This window comes from Empidonax traillii, unplaced genomic scaffold (assembly GCF_003031625.1).
Source record: "Empidonax traillii isolate 1590-97213 ecotype Southwest subspecies unplaced genomic scaffold, ASM303162v1 scaffold288:size648122, whole genome shotgun sequence".
Classification (NCBI taxonomy): Eukaryota; Metazoa; Chordata; class Aves; order Passeriformes; family Tyrannidae; genus Empidonax; species Empidonax traillii.
The window spans coordinates 612,134-629,793 of NW_020955481.1; the positions used below are offsets into that span (position 1 = coordinate 612,134).

The 17,660-nt window shown below is 39.2% G+C and overlaps 1 protein-coding gene across 11 annotated transcripts in view; it reads left to right on the forward strand.

Annotated features, from left to right (window-relative positions):
* LOC114060720 (serine/threonine-protein phosphatase 4 regulatory subunit 1-like) overlaps positions 1-17,660 on the forward strand; it is a 58,836-nt gene that overhangs the window by 23,621 nt on the left and 17,555 nt on the right. For all 11 annotated transcript variants that reach the window (XM_027890447.1, XM_027890443.1, XM_027890441.1 and 8 more), the window contains 5 exons: positions 1,019-1,125; positions 13,936-14,078; positions 15,098-15,244; positions 16,788-16,895; positions 17,533-17,598. In XM_027890447.1, coding sequence (XP_027746248.1) covers positions 1,019-1,125; positions 13,936-14,078; positions 15,098-15,244; positions 16,788-16,895; positions 17,533-17,598 — 571 coding nt within the window. The remainder of the gene's footprint in view (positions 1-1,018; positions 1,126-13,935; positions 14,079-15,097; positions 15,245-16,787; positions 16,896-17,532; positions 17,599-17,660) is intronic.

Below are 17,660 nucleotides of genomic sequence, written 5' to 3' on the forward strand. Positions count from 1 at the left end.
GTGTTTCCATCAGTTCTGGAAATACCTGGCACTTGACGCTTATTGCTTCAGCATTTTGATAAGTTGCTCCAGGGTGGTACAGGAGTTACCAGCGTCTTGGACACTGTTCCTTGGCCCTTTCCACTCTTGGGTTAATCCTGCTAGCTCTCTGAAGTTCAACCCATGTTGTCCAAACGGGTGAAAAAAGAGAGTTACACCATTGCAGGCTCTTGTTGAGGAGAAAGGTTGATTGCCACACATTTCCCACTGCATTGTTTAAAAAATTAATGTGTAAGGCTGTCTAGGTTACCAATGGGTATGATTTTGTAACGTAGGCTGCAAGAGAACCTTAGAGGGTAAAACCACAAATGTGACTATGTCTTGTCACTCACAAGTTAATCCACAGAAAAATTTCTTGTGCATTAGAGGTAGTAACTGAGTTGACTATGACTTGTTTCATATTTTCTTAATGTTTCATTTTCTATATTGCTTAATGTATGTCACAGGTACACATGGGTTGGGTAGCATGTTTTATTTTCACGGTATATACCCACTGCTCACAGTATATACCTGTAGCACTTTAATGAAGTTTAACTTGTAAATGTCACCCTTGATGTCGAAATCTTCAGCTTGAGTGTTCATGCTTTTGTGAAATAAGTTCAGAATTCTACTTAAAAACATTTTAACAATGTTGTGTTGTCTTGCTTAGTATGGAACAAGCTGGGGAACTCAGAGATGTGGATGGAAGGCTGATACTGACTCCCTAATATTGAGCTCCTGTTTGCCCTCCTAGCAGATGATTACTGTTTTTGGTCTTGGTGGCTGTTACATTTAAAGCGAATAGTTCTTTAAGATTATGCCAGGTATCACAATTAAGAATTCCCAAAGCAGGGCTAACTAAATTTACTGAATTAAAAGTGAAGATATGTGACATTTTACTCTTTGATGTGAGAAACTTGTATGATTGCACAATATTTTCATTTATCTGGGTTTCTGGACACAAATAATGCTGCTTTTTTTAATCTTTCTTGTAAACTAGGCAAATGGTGGCTCGAAGTTTGCTGGACACTTTGAAAGAAGTCAGTGATGATGAGAGAGATTGTATTGCTGTGTTGGAGAGAATCAGCAGATTAGCTGATGATTCAGGTAGGTAGCATTAAACATTTTACTGGTTAATGTGGGGAGAAGTCAGAAGCGTTGAACCGATGTTCAGCAAAGGACCAGTAAGTTCTTTCTCATCTTCAATATTCAAACTAGACTTCTGCAAATGCAATAAAATACTGTAAAATTTAATTTCTCTAAATCACTTCCCAAAGACAACTCTTTTCCTTAGTACTTTTGTCAACAGGATAAAACCCCTTCAAAATGTAGGATTGCCACTTTCCAGCAGTACATTTTTAATAACTTTTGTGATGTATTTCTTCTACTCAGTAGGTCTATGTGATTATTTTAGCTTTGTAGATAAAGATTAATTTCTTGCCTTGAAAATAAACTTGAAAAACATTTGTGCGAAACTTCCACAAATTGTGATAGAATTTAAATGCTGAAGTTGTTCTTTTAGACCCTTTTGGGAAACTGGTTGTGAAGGTAAGAGAGGCAGCAGGAATTGGTAAGCAAGATGAAAATATCATAGAATCACAGAATGGTTTAGCTTGGAAGGGACTTGCCATGGACAGGGTCATCTTCCATGAGACCACGTTGTTCAAAACCCCATCCAACCTGATCTTGAACACTTCCAGAGATGAGGCATCCAGAACTTCTGGAAAAGCTGTTCCAGTGCCTCACGGTTCTCATAGTGAAGAATTCCTGCTTTGTATCTATTCTAAACCTACCTTCTTCTAGTTTGAAGCCATTACCCCTTATCCTGTCAGTACGTGCCCTTATAAAAAGTCCTTCTCCAGCACTCTTGTAGGCCCCCTTCAAGTACTGGAAGGCTGCAACATGGTCCTCCCAGAACCTTCTCTTTTCAGGCTGAACAACCCCAACTCTATCAGCCTTTCCTCATAGGAGAGGTGCTTCTCTCATCATCTTTGTGGCCTCCACTGGACATGCTGCTACTGGTCCACATCCTCCTTACACTGGGGGCCTCAGAGCTGGACACAGCACTTCAGGTAGGGTCTCAGAAGACTGGAGTAGAGGGGCAGAATCCCCTCCCTTGACCTGTTGGTCCTGCTGCTTTGGATGCAGCCCAGATTACAGTTGGCTTTCTGGGCTGTGAGCGCACATTGCTGCCTTGTGTTGAGCTTCTCGTCAATCAGCACCTCCAAGTCTTTCCCCTCAGGGCTGCTCTCTATCTGTTCTCCACTCACCCTCTATTGATACCAGGGGTTGTCCTGATGCAGGTGCAAGACCTTGTACTTGGCCTTGTTGAACTTCATGAGGTTCACATGGAGCCACTTCTCAGGAATGTAAAGCTCCCTGTGGATGTGTTCCCTTCCCTCCAGCATGTCAACCGCACAACATAGCTTGGTGGTGTTGGCAAAGTTGCTGAGGGTGCACTCGATCCCACTGTCCATGTCACCGACAAAGATTTTACACAGAGGTGGTCCCAAAACTGATGCCTGAGGAGCTGCAGTCGTCACTGATCTCCCTTTGGATATTGAGCCATTGACTGCAATTCTTTGAGTACAACTATCCAGCCAATTGCTTATCCATGGAGAGGCCCATCTGTCAAAGCTATGTGTCTCCAGTTTAGAGACAAGGATGTAACAAGATAGAGCATCAAATGCTTTGCACAAGTCCAGGTTGATGATGACAATTGTTCTTTCCTTATCTACCGCTGCTATAACCCCATTGTAGAAGGCCACAAAATTTGTTAGGCATGATTTGACCTTAGCGAAGATCTGTTGGCTTTTACAAGTCATGTCCTTATTTTCCATGTGCCTCAGCACAGTTTCCAGGAGGATCTTTGCCATGATCATGCTAAGCAGCAAGGTGAGACTGGCCTGCAGTTCCCTGTGTCTTCCTTTTTTCTCTTTTTAAAAATGAGAGTTTTGTTTTCCCTTTTTGAGTCAAAGAGAACTTCACCAGACTGCCATAGTTCTTGAATATGATGTATAGTGGCTTAGCTACTTCCTCCACCACTTCCTTTGGGACCTGCGAATCCATTGCATCAGGTTCTGTGGACTTGTGGACTTTCAAGTTCCTTAGATGACCTCAACCCTAATCTTCTTCAGTGAGCAGTTACTCATTCTCCCAGTCCCCATCTTCCCCTTCTGTGACTTGGCTGGTGTGGCTGGAGCACTTGCCAGTGAAGTCTGAGGCAAAAAAGTTGCTGACTACCTCAGCCTTCTCCATGTTGTGGGTAACCAGGTCTCCCACTTCCTTTTGGAGAGGACCCACGTTTTTCCTAGTCTTCCTTTTAACACTGATATACTTGTTGCCCTTGACCCCCCCCCACCCCTCCCCGACCAAATTTAATTCTCTCAGGGCTTTAGCTTTCCTAACCTGATCCCTATCTGCTTGGACAATTTTTCTGTATTCCTCCTAGGCTTTCTGTCTTTTCTTCTACCCTCTGTAAGCTTCCTTTTTTCGTTTGAGTTTGTTAAGGAGTTCCTTTTTCATCCATGCAGGCTTCCTGGTGTTTTAACCTGACTTCACTTGGAGGAGGTGATTCTTTAATACTAAACAACTTTTTTAGGCCCCTCCTTTCTCCAGGGCTTTATCCCATGGTGATACTCTACCAAGGAGATCCCTGAAGATGCCAAAAGTCTGCTCTCCTGCACAACACTGTCCTTGCTATGAGCAGGACATCTCTGTAGATACAGTGTGTCTGTTGCTAATCGATATAGTGGGACTGCTGGGTGTTTGGGATAAAGAGCAAAAGCAGGAGAATAAGGAGAAACAAATGTGAAAGAAAAGAAGCTCTTAAAAAGTGATGGGTGATTGATAAAGGGAAAAATGGTGTGGACAGAGCTGCAACAAAATTCCAGCTTAAAGATGCTTTAAAAAGAATTAAGGGCTTGATTTCAGTGTAGCTGATGCGGTTGAAACACCAGAAGGAAGAAAGGCTTTAGCAGCAAAACATCAGAAAGAATCTGAAGGTCGTTCTTTTCTTACTGTCTGAGTGCTAGGGAGAGAAACTTGTGTTAAATCTCGAATTGGAAGAAGATGTTTCTTCTGTTTAATGTCTGTTCGTTTTTCTCCCTTCTTCTGGAACTGTAGAACATAATGCTTTCTAGGGGTAAAAAGATACTCTGCTGATTTCTGTTATTCTGTCATTACTGTCTTAATTTAAAATGCATGTTTGGTTTTTTTTTTTTTTTCTGAGGGAATGTCCTTGTTTAGCCAGGAAAAATAGCCTGTTGTGAGCATTACATAATTGTATTGAGTATCTCTCCAAGGATTCTTTAAGCAGGAAAAGAAGTCACTATTCACTTACGATAAAATGTCTTTAATTGAGAACACTGGCATGCTACTGTTTCTAGAGTGCTTTCCTAGCAAAGCTCTGCTTCTGAAGTCTGCATATACAGTGCCTGTTTGTGTGGTCCTGTGAACAATTTGGAGCATCAGAAACTTTATGAAGCTTCACTTCAGTTTATAGTATGAGACAAATATGTCTCGGGGAAAATTGTCTCTTGCAACAACTTTGTAGCCTTAGGCTTTTCATTGGTGACCAACTAAGTGTGTCAAATTGAAGTTTGTTTAGGCATAAATGTAGTGGAAGCCAAGAGTCGAGCTCAAATCAATTTGTTGCCTTTAACAAGGGTGGAGTACATTTTTAGTCAGGGTTGATATTTTCTCAGCGTCAGTAAAAGCAGCAGTTCAGGCTTTTCCTGCATTGTAGAGGTTGTCTCAGATTTGCCAAACTTGTAGCACTGGATTCTGCATCTGCCCCACAAATTAAATTTCTGAAAACTTAACTGTGAGTCTTGTGCCTCGAGCAGTTGCAGTATTGGACTTAGCTGGTTTCGGTAAGACAGGTTATTAGAATATCCTTGTGTCTTAAGCCATGTGAAAATTCATTAGGGAACTAGAACTGCTTTGTAGCTTAATATATGTGTTTGACTGGTATTTGACTGCAGCACAGTGGACTCTGTTAATTTTTTGTTTGGGGGTTTTGGTTTTGTTGCGTGGTTTGGAGCTTGCTTTTGTGTGTGTGTTTAAAGTTGCTATTACTACACTTGTTAATTTTTCTCTTATCTTTTGCTGCTCTCCATATACAATATTTTTTCCAATTTATCTGTCAAACATAAAAGCCCCTGAATTTGGAGTAAGAAAACATTGTAAAAGTACTTGTGTGTTTTAACTTGCTTGGTTAGAGCCAGATATTTTTATGGTTAGAGCCATCCTGCAGTCAAGCCTCCATGTTTAAATGCATAAATAAAGAAAAATAGAAACAAACTTGAAAAGTCAAACTCAACTATGACTGTGAGAAGTACAGGTCTTCTCCTTTCTAATTGCTGATACTCACTAGTCTTATGCCTGTTCTTTTAACATTTGGAGGTATTTGTCTTCTCTTGCCAAATCAAGTCACAGAAAAGGAGGTACTTTCCTTTTTTGGCAGTAGTTGGTATAATGAGGTTGGAGTTGAAGAGTGTACCCAGCATACACAACACTCAGTTACAGCAATGAAGACAAACACTGATATTTTTCAGTCCTGAACTCTGGACTTCCCTACTGTCTTTGGTAGTGAGTTCCTTAGAGTAGCTACAGCTGAGATACCTTCTGACTTGGCTGTTTAATCACTTTGTAATTTCTGTTTCTTTAAGGATATCGGGTATGATTTTCTACTGAAATGTTTTTATGGTGTCTTTGAATCAATGCAAGCTGAGAAGCAGCTTGGCATAAAAGCTCAGTGCTTGGCAAATGTGAAGTTATCCCCCATAAACCCTTGTTAAAGATAAAATGCTGATCTTTGTGTTAAAACAGCTGGGTCTTCTTCATTCTCAAATGTAGACCAGCCAGACTTGTGTGAGCTTGAACAAGGGCCTTATGTCTGATTTTTTCACTTGAGTAAATTAATATAATTCAAACTTTTTGTTTTGGTACCAGCTTGTGAGCGACCTAGATGCTACAAGATTTCATCACTGTGTGCTGAAGTGTGATTAACTGGCTTTGAAAGTTAGCCTCAGCCAGAATTATGGCATTAGTGGCATTTTGCTTAGTGTGCTTTTAAGAGGCACCAGAAGCTTTGCATCTTGTTTTCTGAGAGTTCGTAAAAAGCCTATTATCTTTATTTCTAAAATATGTGCGGTAATTTAATATAGTATGAAATACATACATATAGGTATCTTTCTAAAGAAATGATGCCAGAAAAACAAAGTGATTTCCTGAAAAACTGGTGCATTTTTCACTTGCATATAGACAACTAGAATTTTTTTTTCTTCTGAATGAAAAGTAGTCCCTTTACTGCAAAGAATCAGTTGTGAATGCAGTTTGCAAAACAAACTGATTTTAAAAACAATTATTAGACTAATTGGTTGTTAAGTTTTGAAGCTCTATAATCGGGCTTAATGTGAATGGCCTCACAACCTTAATTACTTAGTAGTGTGCTTAAATGGTTTTACTAAGGTAGGTCCAATTACTGCTGTTGGTATAGTGAGGAATGCCAACAATACCTGTTGAATAGCACATGCTGCAGCATTTCATTTAAAAAAATCTTCATATATAAGCAACATTAACGGCAATGCTAATATTTGCCTTTCCCAGCTGTCGCTATCTCCAGCTGTGTTTTCTGCCCTTCTACATCTTCATGTTTCAGGATTTTCCGTACCTCATCTCCCACCTCCTGCCACGCTAAGAATTTTTTCCTGTGGTTGATATGAACCTCTTTTGTCTCTCCATGCATCTGGTGGGTGACTAACAGTGACTGTACCCTCTCTCATTAGTCTGTATTTCATTCCTTGCTGTACCAGTCAGTAATGAAATCCATTTTTGGTACTGAGAGAAAAAAACCTGACTACTGAAGCAGCACATGTGTCAGACACATCACCCTTTCTGCTGGACTCCTAAGATAAAAGGGATGGGCCCTGGTTACAGTGTATTTCTGCTTGTCTAGATTTTCTTTTGTCTTAAAAAAAGGTAGGAAAGCTGGAGGGAAAGATGAAACACAAAATGAGAGAAATCAAAAAGGAAAATATGGGTATCAGTAGAAGGCAAAAAAGAAGGAAAGGGAAAGCTATATTTGGGAAAGAAGAGGATAAGTAAAGTTTGAACGACAGACTGTAGAATTTATTTAGATTTGTCTTTGATCATGCAAGTGATACTCACTTTGAGAATAGTCATGGACACAATCGCAGTACTGTTGGCCATGCTACTGGCAGATCAGCATCTTGGTATGCTGTGGATTTTATATTCAGGATTAATACAGAACTGAGGATCTATACAGGAAAGGGTGTAAAGGTGTTTTATGTTCTGCTTATTTGTCTCTAGAACTTATAAATCGATATTTTTGTTTGCCTTTTGCCTAATTCAGTGTGTGTGTATGAGGTGTTAGGTTGGCTCTAGGAAAAGGTTTTTCGTCCAGAGGATGGTTGGGCACTGGAACAGGCTCCTCAGGGAAGTGGTCGCAACACCAAGCCTGACAGAGCTCACAAAGCATTTGGATGACACTCTCAGGCAGATGATGTGATTCTTGGGGTAATCCTGTGCAAGGTCAGGAGTTGGACTTTGATGATCCTTATGGATCCCTTCCAACTCAGGATATTCTGTGACTCTGTGAGTTGTTTGGGTTTTTTTAAGAGTGAAAGTGTTAATGCAAAGCTGTGCACTTGCACCTTTCCTTCTTGCACACAACCCTTAATAAGAACAAAAAGCAATATTCATAATATTTAGATATACTGAAAACATTCATCACAATTGTCATTTGAAGTGACACTAACATCATCAGTAGTTATTCTTCATATTACAACACAAAAACCTTACAACCCCTCACAAATGTAGTGGAAATTCACTACTGCTTGTATTCCAGAGTGGTCATATTTGGATAATGAAAGCTTTGCAGACTTTATTCTAAATTACTGGACGTTGTTGAAGAAGAAAGCATCATGAAATAAATCTGGTTATGAGGTGGCTCTGGAATAATTACTTCATTTACAAGTAACTGTTCTGGAGCAATTAGTTGGTATTATACCATGCAGTAATCCCCTTATAATTTCCAGTATACAGCTAACTGTGGTGCTTTACTTCCTCATAGCTGAAGTGGAATACAGAAGCCTCAGCAGGGATGAAACACATTTATATATGAAAGTTGAGTGTATGTGCTAGTAGTAGCTAGGTAAGCATGTTGGCACTTTACTTACATGAGAGATGGTGTCAAATTCTAGGGAAATGCAAGTTTTTTCATGAATGAAGAAACAGTTAATTACTTCTGTGATTTTGGACTCAGTTTAGGATGTTGATTTAAGTGGTGATTTCTGAAAGAGCTAAAATTGAAGGTTTGTGTGTGCGGATCAAAGTCTGCCCAGGTTCTGGAGATGTTGGTTGGAATATATTGCTGGTTTCATGTGGTTTCATGCTGGAAATCAAGAGAAGTAGAACTGCGTCATTTTATTCAGGCAACTTCTTTTCAGAATTGTTTCACAAAGAGAAGAAATGGAAGTCTATTTTCACTGTCTTTTGTCATTCTCTTAATTTTGTTTGATTTCTAAAACTCAATTCAGTATAATTTTGTAGAGCATACACAAGACCTGACAGAATGAAATAAAATGCTAATGCTTAAGTAAGAAAAGAAAGCATGAGTTTGCTTCGAGATCTAATTTTTTTTATATTAGTACTTATTTTCTAAGTTTTTGTTTTGACAAATTGCAGGGTTTTTTTTTCCTAGTACATTGCTACTTTAGGGCATAGACTTATAGTTTGAGGAGATAGTTTAAAAAGAGCAGTATTTAAAAATACTTCCTCTGCCAAACAGAAAAATACTGTTCCAGGCAAGTGTTATGGAGAACAAAACTGTACACAGTGATTTTTCCAGAGTGCCTAAAATAGAAACTTGACATGAAGCAAAATGCTCCACCCAGATTTTGTTTATATTGTGTGGAAGCCTAGTCCTGACTGTATCGTGCACTGAAAAAAATTCGTAACGCAGTATTCCCCAGCTGGATGCTCTTATGCTTTAGGAAGCTGCGTGTAATGATTTTAACTCATACTACCATGCTCCATTCACTGATGTTTGCTGGTTTTGGCTGAGTTGGAGTTAATTTTCTTCGTAGTAGCTAATACAGGCCCACGCTTTGGATTTGTGCTGGAAGCAGTGCTTAGGCTGCCTTAGATTTAGGAGTAAGGAAAGTAAACAACTCAGGATGATGCCCATGTCCTCACTGTGAATTCGAGAGGAATGCATTCACCGCTTCCCATGGGCAGACAGTTGTTCGGCCATCCCCAGGAGAACAGGGCTCCATCATGCATAACAGTGGCTTGGGAAGATAAACACCACCACTCTGAAGGTTCTCCCCACTTCCTCCTTCTTCCCGCAGCTCTATATGCTGAGCATGACACCATATGGTATGGGATGTCCCTTTGGTCCATTGGGATTGACTGTCCTGGCTATGTCCCCTACCAGCTCTTCAGGCATCTCCAGCCTGCTTGCTGGTGGGGTGATGTGAGAGGCACAAGAGGCTCTGGCTCTGTGTAAGCACTGCTCAGCACTAACTAAAACATCCCTGAGTTATCAACACTGTTTCCAGCAAAAATAAAAAACATGGCCCTGTACCAGCTACTATGAAGAAAATTAACACTGTCCCAGCCAAAACCAGCACAATGACCAAACCATAAATTTGATTATAAACAACAGAGAAGTTTAAACTGAAGTGGTGGACATTGTCATGTGTTAAGCCTGCTGGAATCTGTGCTTGGAGCTGCCACCTGTTTAAGATAAAGACAAAGCTGAGGAATAGATGAAGGGAATGAGAAATCTCTCCGGTGTATTTTTTGGGCATTGTTGCTTGGGTCTTGAGGAAATATAATGAGGAAAAAAAAAAAGTTCTACTTTAACAGCATCAGACTGCAAGATTAGGCTCTATTCAGTACACACTGGAACATATGCTTCAGTCTTTGGAAGAATTGAGCTCTTATCTAAATTGGTAAGCTTAAGGTTCAGGTTCTTGCATAGTAGCAGTAATTCCCCAGAGCAGCACAAACCCCTTTTGATAGCAAATTATGGTGTTGTGTTACACAACCGGTTATGTGCACAGTGCTCGCTTGTTTGTTGGTTTGAATTGCCCTTGCACAGATCGCAGAGCCGTGTACTTAAAAGTTAGGGAATGTAAGAGCTAAGGTGACTTTACAGTTCTAATTCTTTCCTAGGCATTAATTTTTCAAATCTTTAATTGCATTATCTCATCTGCCTGTGTTCCTCACTAAGCCAGAGCTTGCTTAGTAGCTCAGGAAGAAAGGGTCTCACTTTACATCTGCGGATCTTCAGTATTGTCAGACAGCTGACATAAGTGCTGCATAATAGATGAACCCTGTTCTGAAGGAAAAAGGATCTTATGCTTTTGGTGTATGTTGCTCTCTCTTACTGGAATACTTCATAAAGAAATTCATTAATTCAATTTCATAGCAAACGTAGTCAATTTGGGGAAAGGGAGTGTTGCCATTACTTTATCAGTGGGTGGGCAAAAAGATACAGTTATCAAAGAGGTATCGAAGCTGTCTGCTCGTTTTGAGTGCCTCATGTCCAAAGCTTTATACATAGCTCATGTTAGGCTTAATACAGAACTCTTACTGGCTTTGATTACAGAGGTGGTATTTCTTCAGCAGTGAAGACACAGAGTTTGGACTGCAATCCAAATGTGCAGTTACTCCGTGAACATTTTGCACAGTTTCATGCTAAGCAAAGGAACAAATCGGGCTTCTCAGCATTTTGCTCCATTGACTCTGTTCCGGCACCCTCTCTTACCATCACTTGCTTGCTTCCATCATCAGGCAGTCCTGCTACTTGAGTGAAGTGTGTGACTGCATATTGAAACCGATCTAAGTGTCAGTTATTGCTGTTTAATGATGCTGCTGTGGTGGGGCAAAGCTGCATCAGCCATATCAGTTCTTTGATATGGTTTGTTGTCTGCCTGCACGAGGGGTTGCATTGGCATAAATGGAAGCTGCAGGTTTTGCCTCTGGGAGGGTGGGAATTGCCCGAAGCAAATCCAGAAACAATTGAAGAAGCACTGCTGCCAAACATGCAGCCTCAGTCAAATTAATTTTGCTTAACTCTCCCCTACACCCCCGAAGTCATCCTCTTTCTGCTGTAAGAAACAAGGCATGAGTCCCAGGAAGTGAGAATGAGATCCTAGTGATAAGTGTTGCGACATAAGCTTCTTGTACCCCTAGATCATGTCCTGGGCGTGTCTTGAAATAACAGCCTTATGGGAAAGGTGGGCACACATTCCTCCAGCCCTTTCTTTGGGCTCTGGTTGCCGTTTCTTGTCCATCAAGTTCCCATCTTCCTTCCCTTAAGTTGCTGGTCTTACCTCCTTGTCACTTATCTCTCGGCCCTCCACCTCTCCTTGCCCAGCCTGATGGTTCCTCTTTCTGCTCTGCCACCTGCAGTGTTTTCAAATGAGTTACTCTCGAAAGTGGGCTGTGTGCAGGGATAATGGCTTTCTCTGTCTCGGAACATGCTCAGCAAGGAAGGACTCTTCAGTTTGTAGTTGCTGTGCTTTCTGTTGCATACTGGCCAGTTGCAGATGAAGGGTGTTTGCAAGGCTTTCACTCAGCCGCCTTTGGGCAGGTCATTACACAGACAGAAAAAAGCATGTTGACATGTACAAGGTAACGTGTTAAAGGACTTCTTTCTCCAGCACATTTCAGACCCCTCTTACAGAACTGAAGGAACTAGGCCTTGTCAGGTAAGAGGACCAGAATTAAGTGTAGGAGGAAAATAGATGTCTTTGCCAACTTAATTCTCAAAAACATCTGGTCTGCTTTGCTTGACACACCCCCACCCCCATCCCAAGACCTCATCCTAATGAAGAATTGCAGCTTATCCTGCTTGTGTTCTAAGGACTGCTTTGGTAATTTTTTTTTAAGAAAGCGAAAGATGAGTTACTACAGTAGAAATAGTTTCTTTCTTTGCATTACTGTGATATGTAGACTTCAGCTTTCAGAATTAACGATCTCATTAACTATTAGTTTGTTCTATTTACAGGTGCTTATTTTGGTCAGCTGTCATGCTTAGTGCTACAAACAGTGTTCACTAGAGTTTAGCCTTTTCTATCTGTTAATTTCTGTTAATTCAGGTCTGCTAAAACTGTGACATAGTTTGTGTAGACTTCCTCAATACAAACTTCAGGATTTCAGTATTGCTTATGAAGTTCAATCACATGTGTTTCAGAACACTGGAGGCTTAAATAAAAAGGCTTTTGTTATGTATGTTCCTGATAATGTTTGGGAAGAGATACAGAGCAGACTGCAAGACTTTTTTTAACTTTATTGCAATGAATAGCAAACCTATTTAGTATTGATTTATCTGGGATTTAGTTTTGCAGTTTGTAACATTGTCAGCAATTCATAAACTTTACAGAGGTCCCTGGAAGTGTTCAAGGCCAGGTTGGATGGGCTTTGAGCAACCTGGTCTAGTGGAAGGTGTCCCTGCCCATGGCAGGGAGTTAGAGCTAGATTATCTTTAAAGTCCCTTCCAACCCAAACAGTTCTGTAAGTCTATGATTTTGATGTGTCTTTATATAGGGAAAGTAATTTAATTCTATAGTGAAAGAAGTGGAGCCCATAGGCATTTGATTACTTTGTGCACTGTGATCTTTTCTGTTCATTTGTGCTCAGTGAAGAAAAGACTGCACACAGCATGGTCCTTGCTTTGTCTTTGTTATGTTTGATTCAGGCCTAAGTTTACACTTGTAATCACTGTGCCAAGTGCTGCACATATGGGCCATGTTAAATACAAATGCAAGTTAAATGCTTCTTTTTAACAAAAGGTTATATTTTTAATATATCATGTTAATTACAAATATTCCAAGGAAGATGGTTCTGGGCATACCATCAAGTTTTACACAAACAGTTTATAGGTAAAAATTCATTAAGGCATGTGTATCCGGTGAACAGTGTACATCTTACTATTAAAAAAATTGTAAATCAAATTAGTGTAACTTGGGAGTATTTGGTGGGTTTTATTATGTGCTTTTATAGGTAATCAGTTCTCTAATTGTAACCACAGATGTCAGCAAATTCTGAAAGGGTGAAATTACTTAGTTCAGAATTTTTTTTTTCCCCCTTTGGACAAGTGGGCTGTCAGGCATGTAATAATGTCCTACTTCTTAAATTGAATCTGGTTTTTTAGTAGTTGGAATTTAATCAACACTTGTATTTCTCTTGATTCTCCTAACATCCCCCAAATATATGTGCATGTTCTGTGGGGATCAGGATTCATTCAAGCAGTGCACCATTTCCTGAATTTAAAGATTGAATGAAATGTTTTTCAAATAGTCACCAGCTTTGATGAAAAACATGCCTGAAAGGTTTAACTGGAAAGTTAACCTGCAACTGGAAAAATGCAGGACCTTCTCTATCTGAGAAAGACATCAGTAGCCTTAAAAAGCAAAGGATGAAAATCAATGTCTCTGGTTATGGCTGGTTGCCCAGATCCGTGGGATCTTTCCTGCCTGAGAGCTGTGGCCCAGAGTCCTGCACGGTTCATTCCTTCTCATACTGGTACTAGTTTTGGGTTGACTTTCTGCTTATCAGGTTTGTGTGAAGTGGATGACGCTCGTAAGGAGTTCAGACAGATTCTGGTACTCATAATGTTTGGTGGCTTACTCTCTTATACCTCTTCTTGGGTTTTTACTGAGAAAATAGGACAGTACAGAGTGTAGTCATAATGGATCTACCTGGTTTTGCAAAAAGATGGTGATTGTCAAAACGAAGCTTGACATTAACACACTGGCATGAACACTTGAGAACATACTTGGTATGTATAGGACTGTAAAAAGCTTATGCTGGCAGTATCCAGGAGTATGCTTGTAAACATTTATTGTGCCTTTTTTGGTTTTATTTTGATCCTGACAGAGCCAACAGTGCGGGCAGAGCTGATGGAACAGGTGCCTCATATTGCTATGTTCTGTCAAGAAAACAGACCTTCAATCCCATATGCTTTCTCCAAATACTTACTGCCTATTGTGGTGCGATACCTCGCAGACCAGAATAACCAGGTAAGTGTCTTCTACCAGGGGTTTACTAGCTAGTTGAATAGGTGGTGGGATGCCAAATTATTTGAATTTAGCATCATATGATGTAACGAAAACATTACGTAGTAGTGAAAAACTGAGTCCTTGGTATAATTCAGGTTTTTAATGCTGCTATGTACCTTCATGACCAGTTATTTGTGTATCATTCCGATGAAGGTTTTGGACTGAACTCACGTGGTTTGTTTCTCTTCATTTATAAGTTAGCTTGCCCAAAGCTTTCCAGAGGCTTCTTCAGTCATTTCAGACTAGACTAATGCTAGCTGATACATTATTTTCAATATTCTGCTAATTCATGTATAATACAGCAACCATACTTCTGCTTGATGTTCTCTTGCTAGAGAGATTATTTTCATTGTCTTAGCCTTTGTTGATACTCCATACTCCATTTGGCTGGTGAGCTCTGGAACAAAGAGCTCAAATGTGTTTTCAAAATTGCTGCATTGCAGTATATGTGGTCTCTTGCTGTATGTCACATTTTCTCTTCTGATGAAAGTACTCTTTTGAGAGGCAGGGGTTATGAAGTCAGTTATTAATGGGTATTTTATTTTTGTGCAATTTTTTTAAAATGGGACTAAGCAAAATTGTGTCTCAGAATTTAAAATGCATTAGAAGTAAATGCAGTTATTCCTTGCCAGCCAAGCTTGTTAATCTCAGAAAAAGAGGATTTGTTTAGTAAAAATCACATTCCTATGTTACTTCCAATTAATTGTGCTGCTTTACTTTATGTATTGCTTGAGCTTTGCCATGACTACTCCTGTTGACATTGCTGCCCCATGTTTTGGGAATTACGGAGGTGGACACTTAGAATAGCATTGTCTTAGCTTACAATATGCAAGTATTCTTGGGTTCAAACACAGTTTGTTTCAAACATAAGGTGTTTGCAAAGTGCTTGTGGAGCACTTATGCTCTCACTGTGTGCAAATCAAAAATCAAAAATCTCTCTTCAAATTCATTGGTTCAATTTTTTTGTCCTTTTATGATAGGTAAGAAAAACAAGCCAGGCAGCATTGTTAGTTCTGTTGGAGCAAGAACTCATAGAGAGATACGATGTGGAGACCAAAGTCTGTCCTGTTCTGATAGATCTGACAGCTCCAGACAGCAACGATGATGTGAAGACGGAGGCTGTGGCTGTAAGTAACAGCAGTACCAAATCACAGCAGTCTAAAGTTTCTCTGGATGCTTGATATTGCAGTGATGGTAGTGTGTTTCCAAGTTGCACATCTGTTATTTAGGAGAAAAAAACATATTCATCTCCATAACAAATCTGTAACCTTCCCTATGCTCTTACACTTGGGTCAAGCTAAGATTTAAATTTAATAGCTTATATAAGCTGTAAAGAAAAAAACCCAGCTGGTCAAGACAGCACAGGGGATTAATTTTATTGACTTCTAAAGCATCTGCTGTGTTGGCTTTTCAGTTTTTTTACAAGTTTGTCTGTTTGCTTTATGGAAGTTTAAATTGCCTATGTGGAAAATTTCTATCAGTGGCAAAGCTTTGATGCCTCAGTTCTATTGGCCTTTACTGTATGTCTGTTCTCTTTATTGATTTTGTTTTGTTTTATTGGACAAAATAATAAGCATGTGAGTTGATTAACTCATGGTTGGTTGGTGGGTTTCTTTTTTGCATTAGACACAACCTTAATAATTAAAATGTATGTGTTGAATTAAAATAGTAAGCATATTAGTTAATTTATAAAAGAGAAATGGCAGAAGATGTTTCCTTATGTTTTCCTTGAATTTTTGCAATTTGTATTGATGCTTTCTGCTGGGTGAACGTTTTTCTTTTCGCTTGAGAGAGACCTCATTTAATATTTTACTTTCCTAGTGTGACTGGGCTCATAAACAGTAACCAGGCCCCAGCACTGTTTCATTTGACACCAAATTTCTAGTGCTTCTTGATGAAGCTTACAATTATAAAAGGGAATAAAGTATAAGCAGAGCAGTTTTACCTTTCTTCATGGTTTTGAAGAGATTGAAACCTGACAAAAATTTCTGTAGCCCATCAACCTCCTAGGTGTTAGAAAAACAATCATTTGTTATTGCAGGAGAATGAATTTAAACAGTTCTAATGATGTGATTAGGAAATTTAAAAATTTAAAAATAATTGGTTTACCCCTTTTTTTTAAAGTTTTATTACAAATCAGAATGAAAGAGCAGTTAGAGGGAAGAGTTCTTTCTTTGGTATGTTTTTTAGGGAATTTCGTATTAGGGAGTTGCATATGGTCAGTGTGGAGTGTTGTAATTTTTAAATCATGCGGAAGTTAGAAGTCTCCTAATCATATTAATTACCAGCAATTTTCTGTTAATTGTATACATATGCATTTTTTAATTATTGGAGTATGAAAGAATCTTGTTTTGGTTTGGTTTTATTTTTGTAACTCTGTTTGGTAAGGTATGAGAGTAATTTCTGAGAGTCCAGTTGTCTCCATTAGTTGTTAATTTGATTTTATTTAGTGAAAGGCAAATGTCTTCTGCAGCTGTGTTACATCATGAAAAGAAATGGGGGAAAAAACCTTTTCAATTCTAAACAAGGGGTTTTTTTTCAACATTTTTTGCACTTTTCAAGAATATTATGTGCATCAGAATGAAAAGTAAATGTAAAAAGCTTCTGCTTAACTGACACAGAATTGTGTGTTGTGCAAACATCCCTGATTAGTGTCTGTCTTGCCATTAGATTATGTGTAAAATGGCCTCCATGGTGGGAAAGGACATCACGGAAAGACTTGTTCTTCCTCGGTTTTGCGAGATGTGCTGTGACTGCAGAATGTTTCATGTTCGTAAGGTATGAATCATGAGCATCTGGTCTAGATTATCTGTGAGAAGAGTGTCATGACCTTGGAACTTCCATGTGACTAAATGACTTTCCTGCTAGATCTCACTTTTGACATGTATTAAGTGAAAGCTGTAGGGGTTTCTTGGTAGATCACATTTCCACAGATTTTTATTTTGGATACTGAGATTTGTTTTTCCAGAATCCCTACCTTTATTATTAGAAACAAAGAAAGAATGCCCTTGTCCTTATGCTGTAGATATCTGCAGTGTAGTTGGGCATATCTCCTTGAGGTTTTTAGGTGCTGAGGCTGTGCTTCAGTCTCACCCTGCCATTAACTAGGTTATTTCCCATGATAAGTGTTTAAGTTGTTTAATTTGACAGCACTTCGAATGCATTTCATTCTCCTTCCTTTTCATTAAAGTTCTGGGGTTCTTCTATGGTTAAAAAAAAAATTAATCTTGAGGAAAAGTTTGGGGTTTATTTTTTTTTAAACCATGGAAAGTGATGGAATGGGAAAGTAGCTGATAATGAGTTTGCACCAAAACTCATTTTTATGGCTTTAAAAGCTGTTTATTTTTTTTCCTCTTTGGTTTTGCTGTATTAAAACTATGGTCTTAGTTGCTATTTCTTGCATTCTGTCTGCAAGGTATGTGCAGCCAATTTTGGAGACATCTGCAGTGTGGTTGGACAGCAAGCCACTGAAGAGATGCTGGTAAGCCATTTCTTAAAGGGTTTTTCTTTTTAACACAATCCAGTACTGGAGCTGGACAAGAT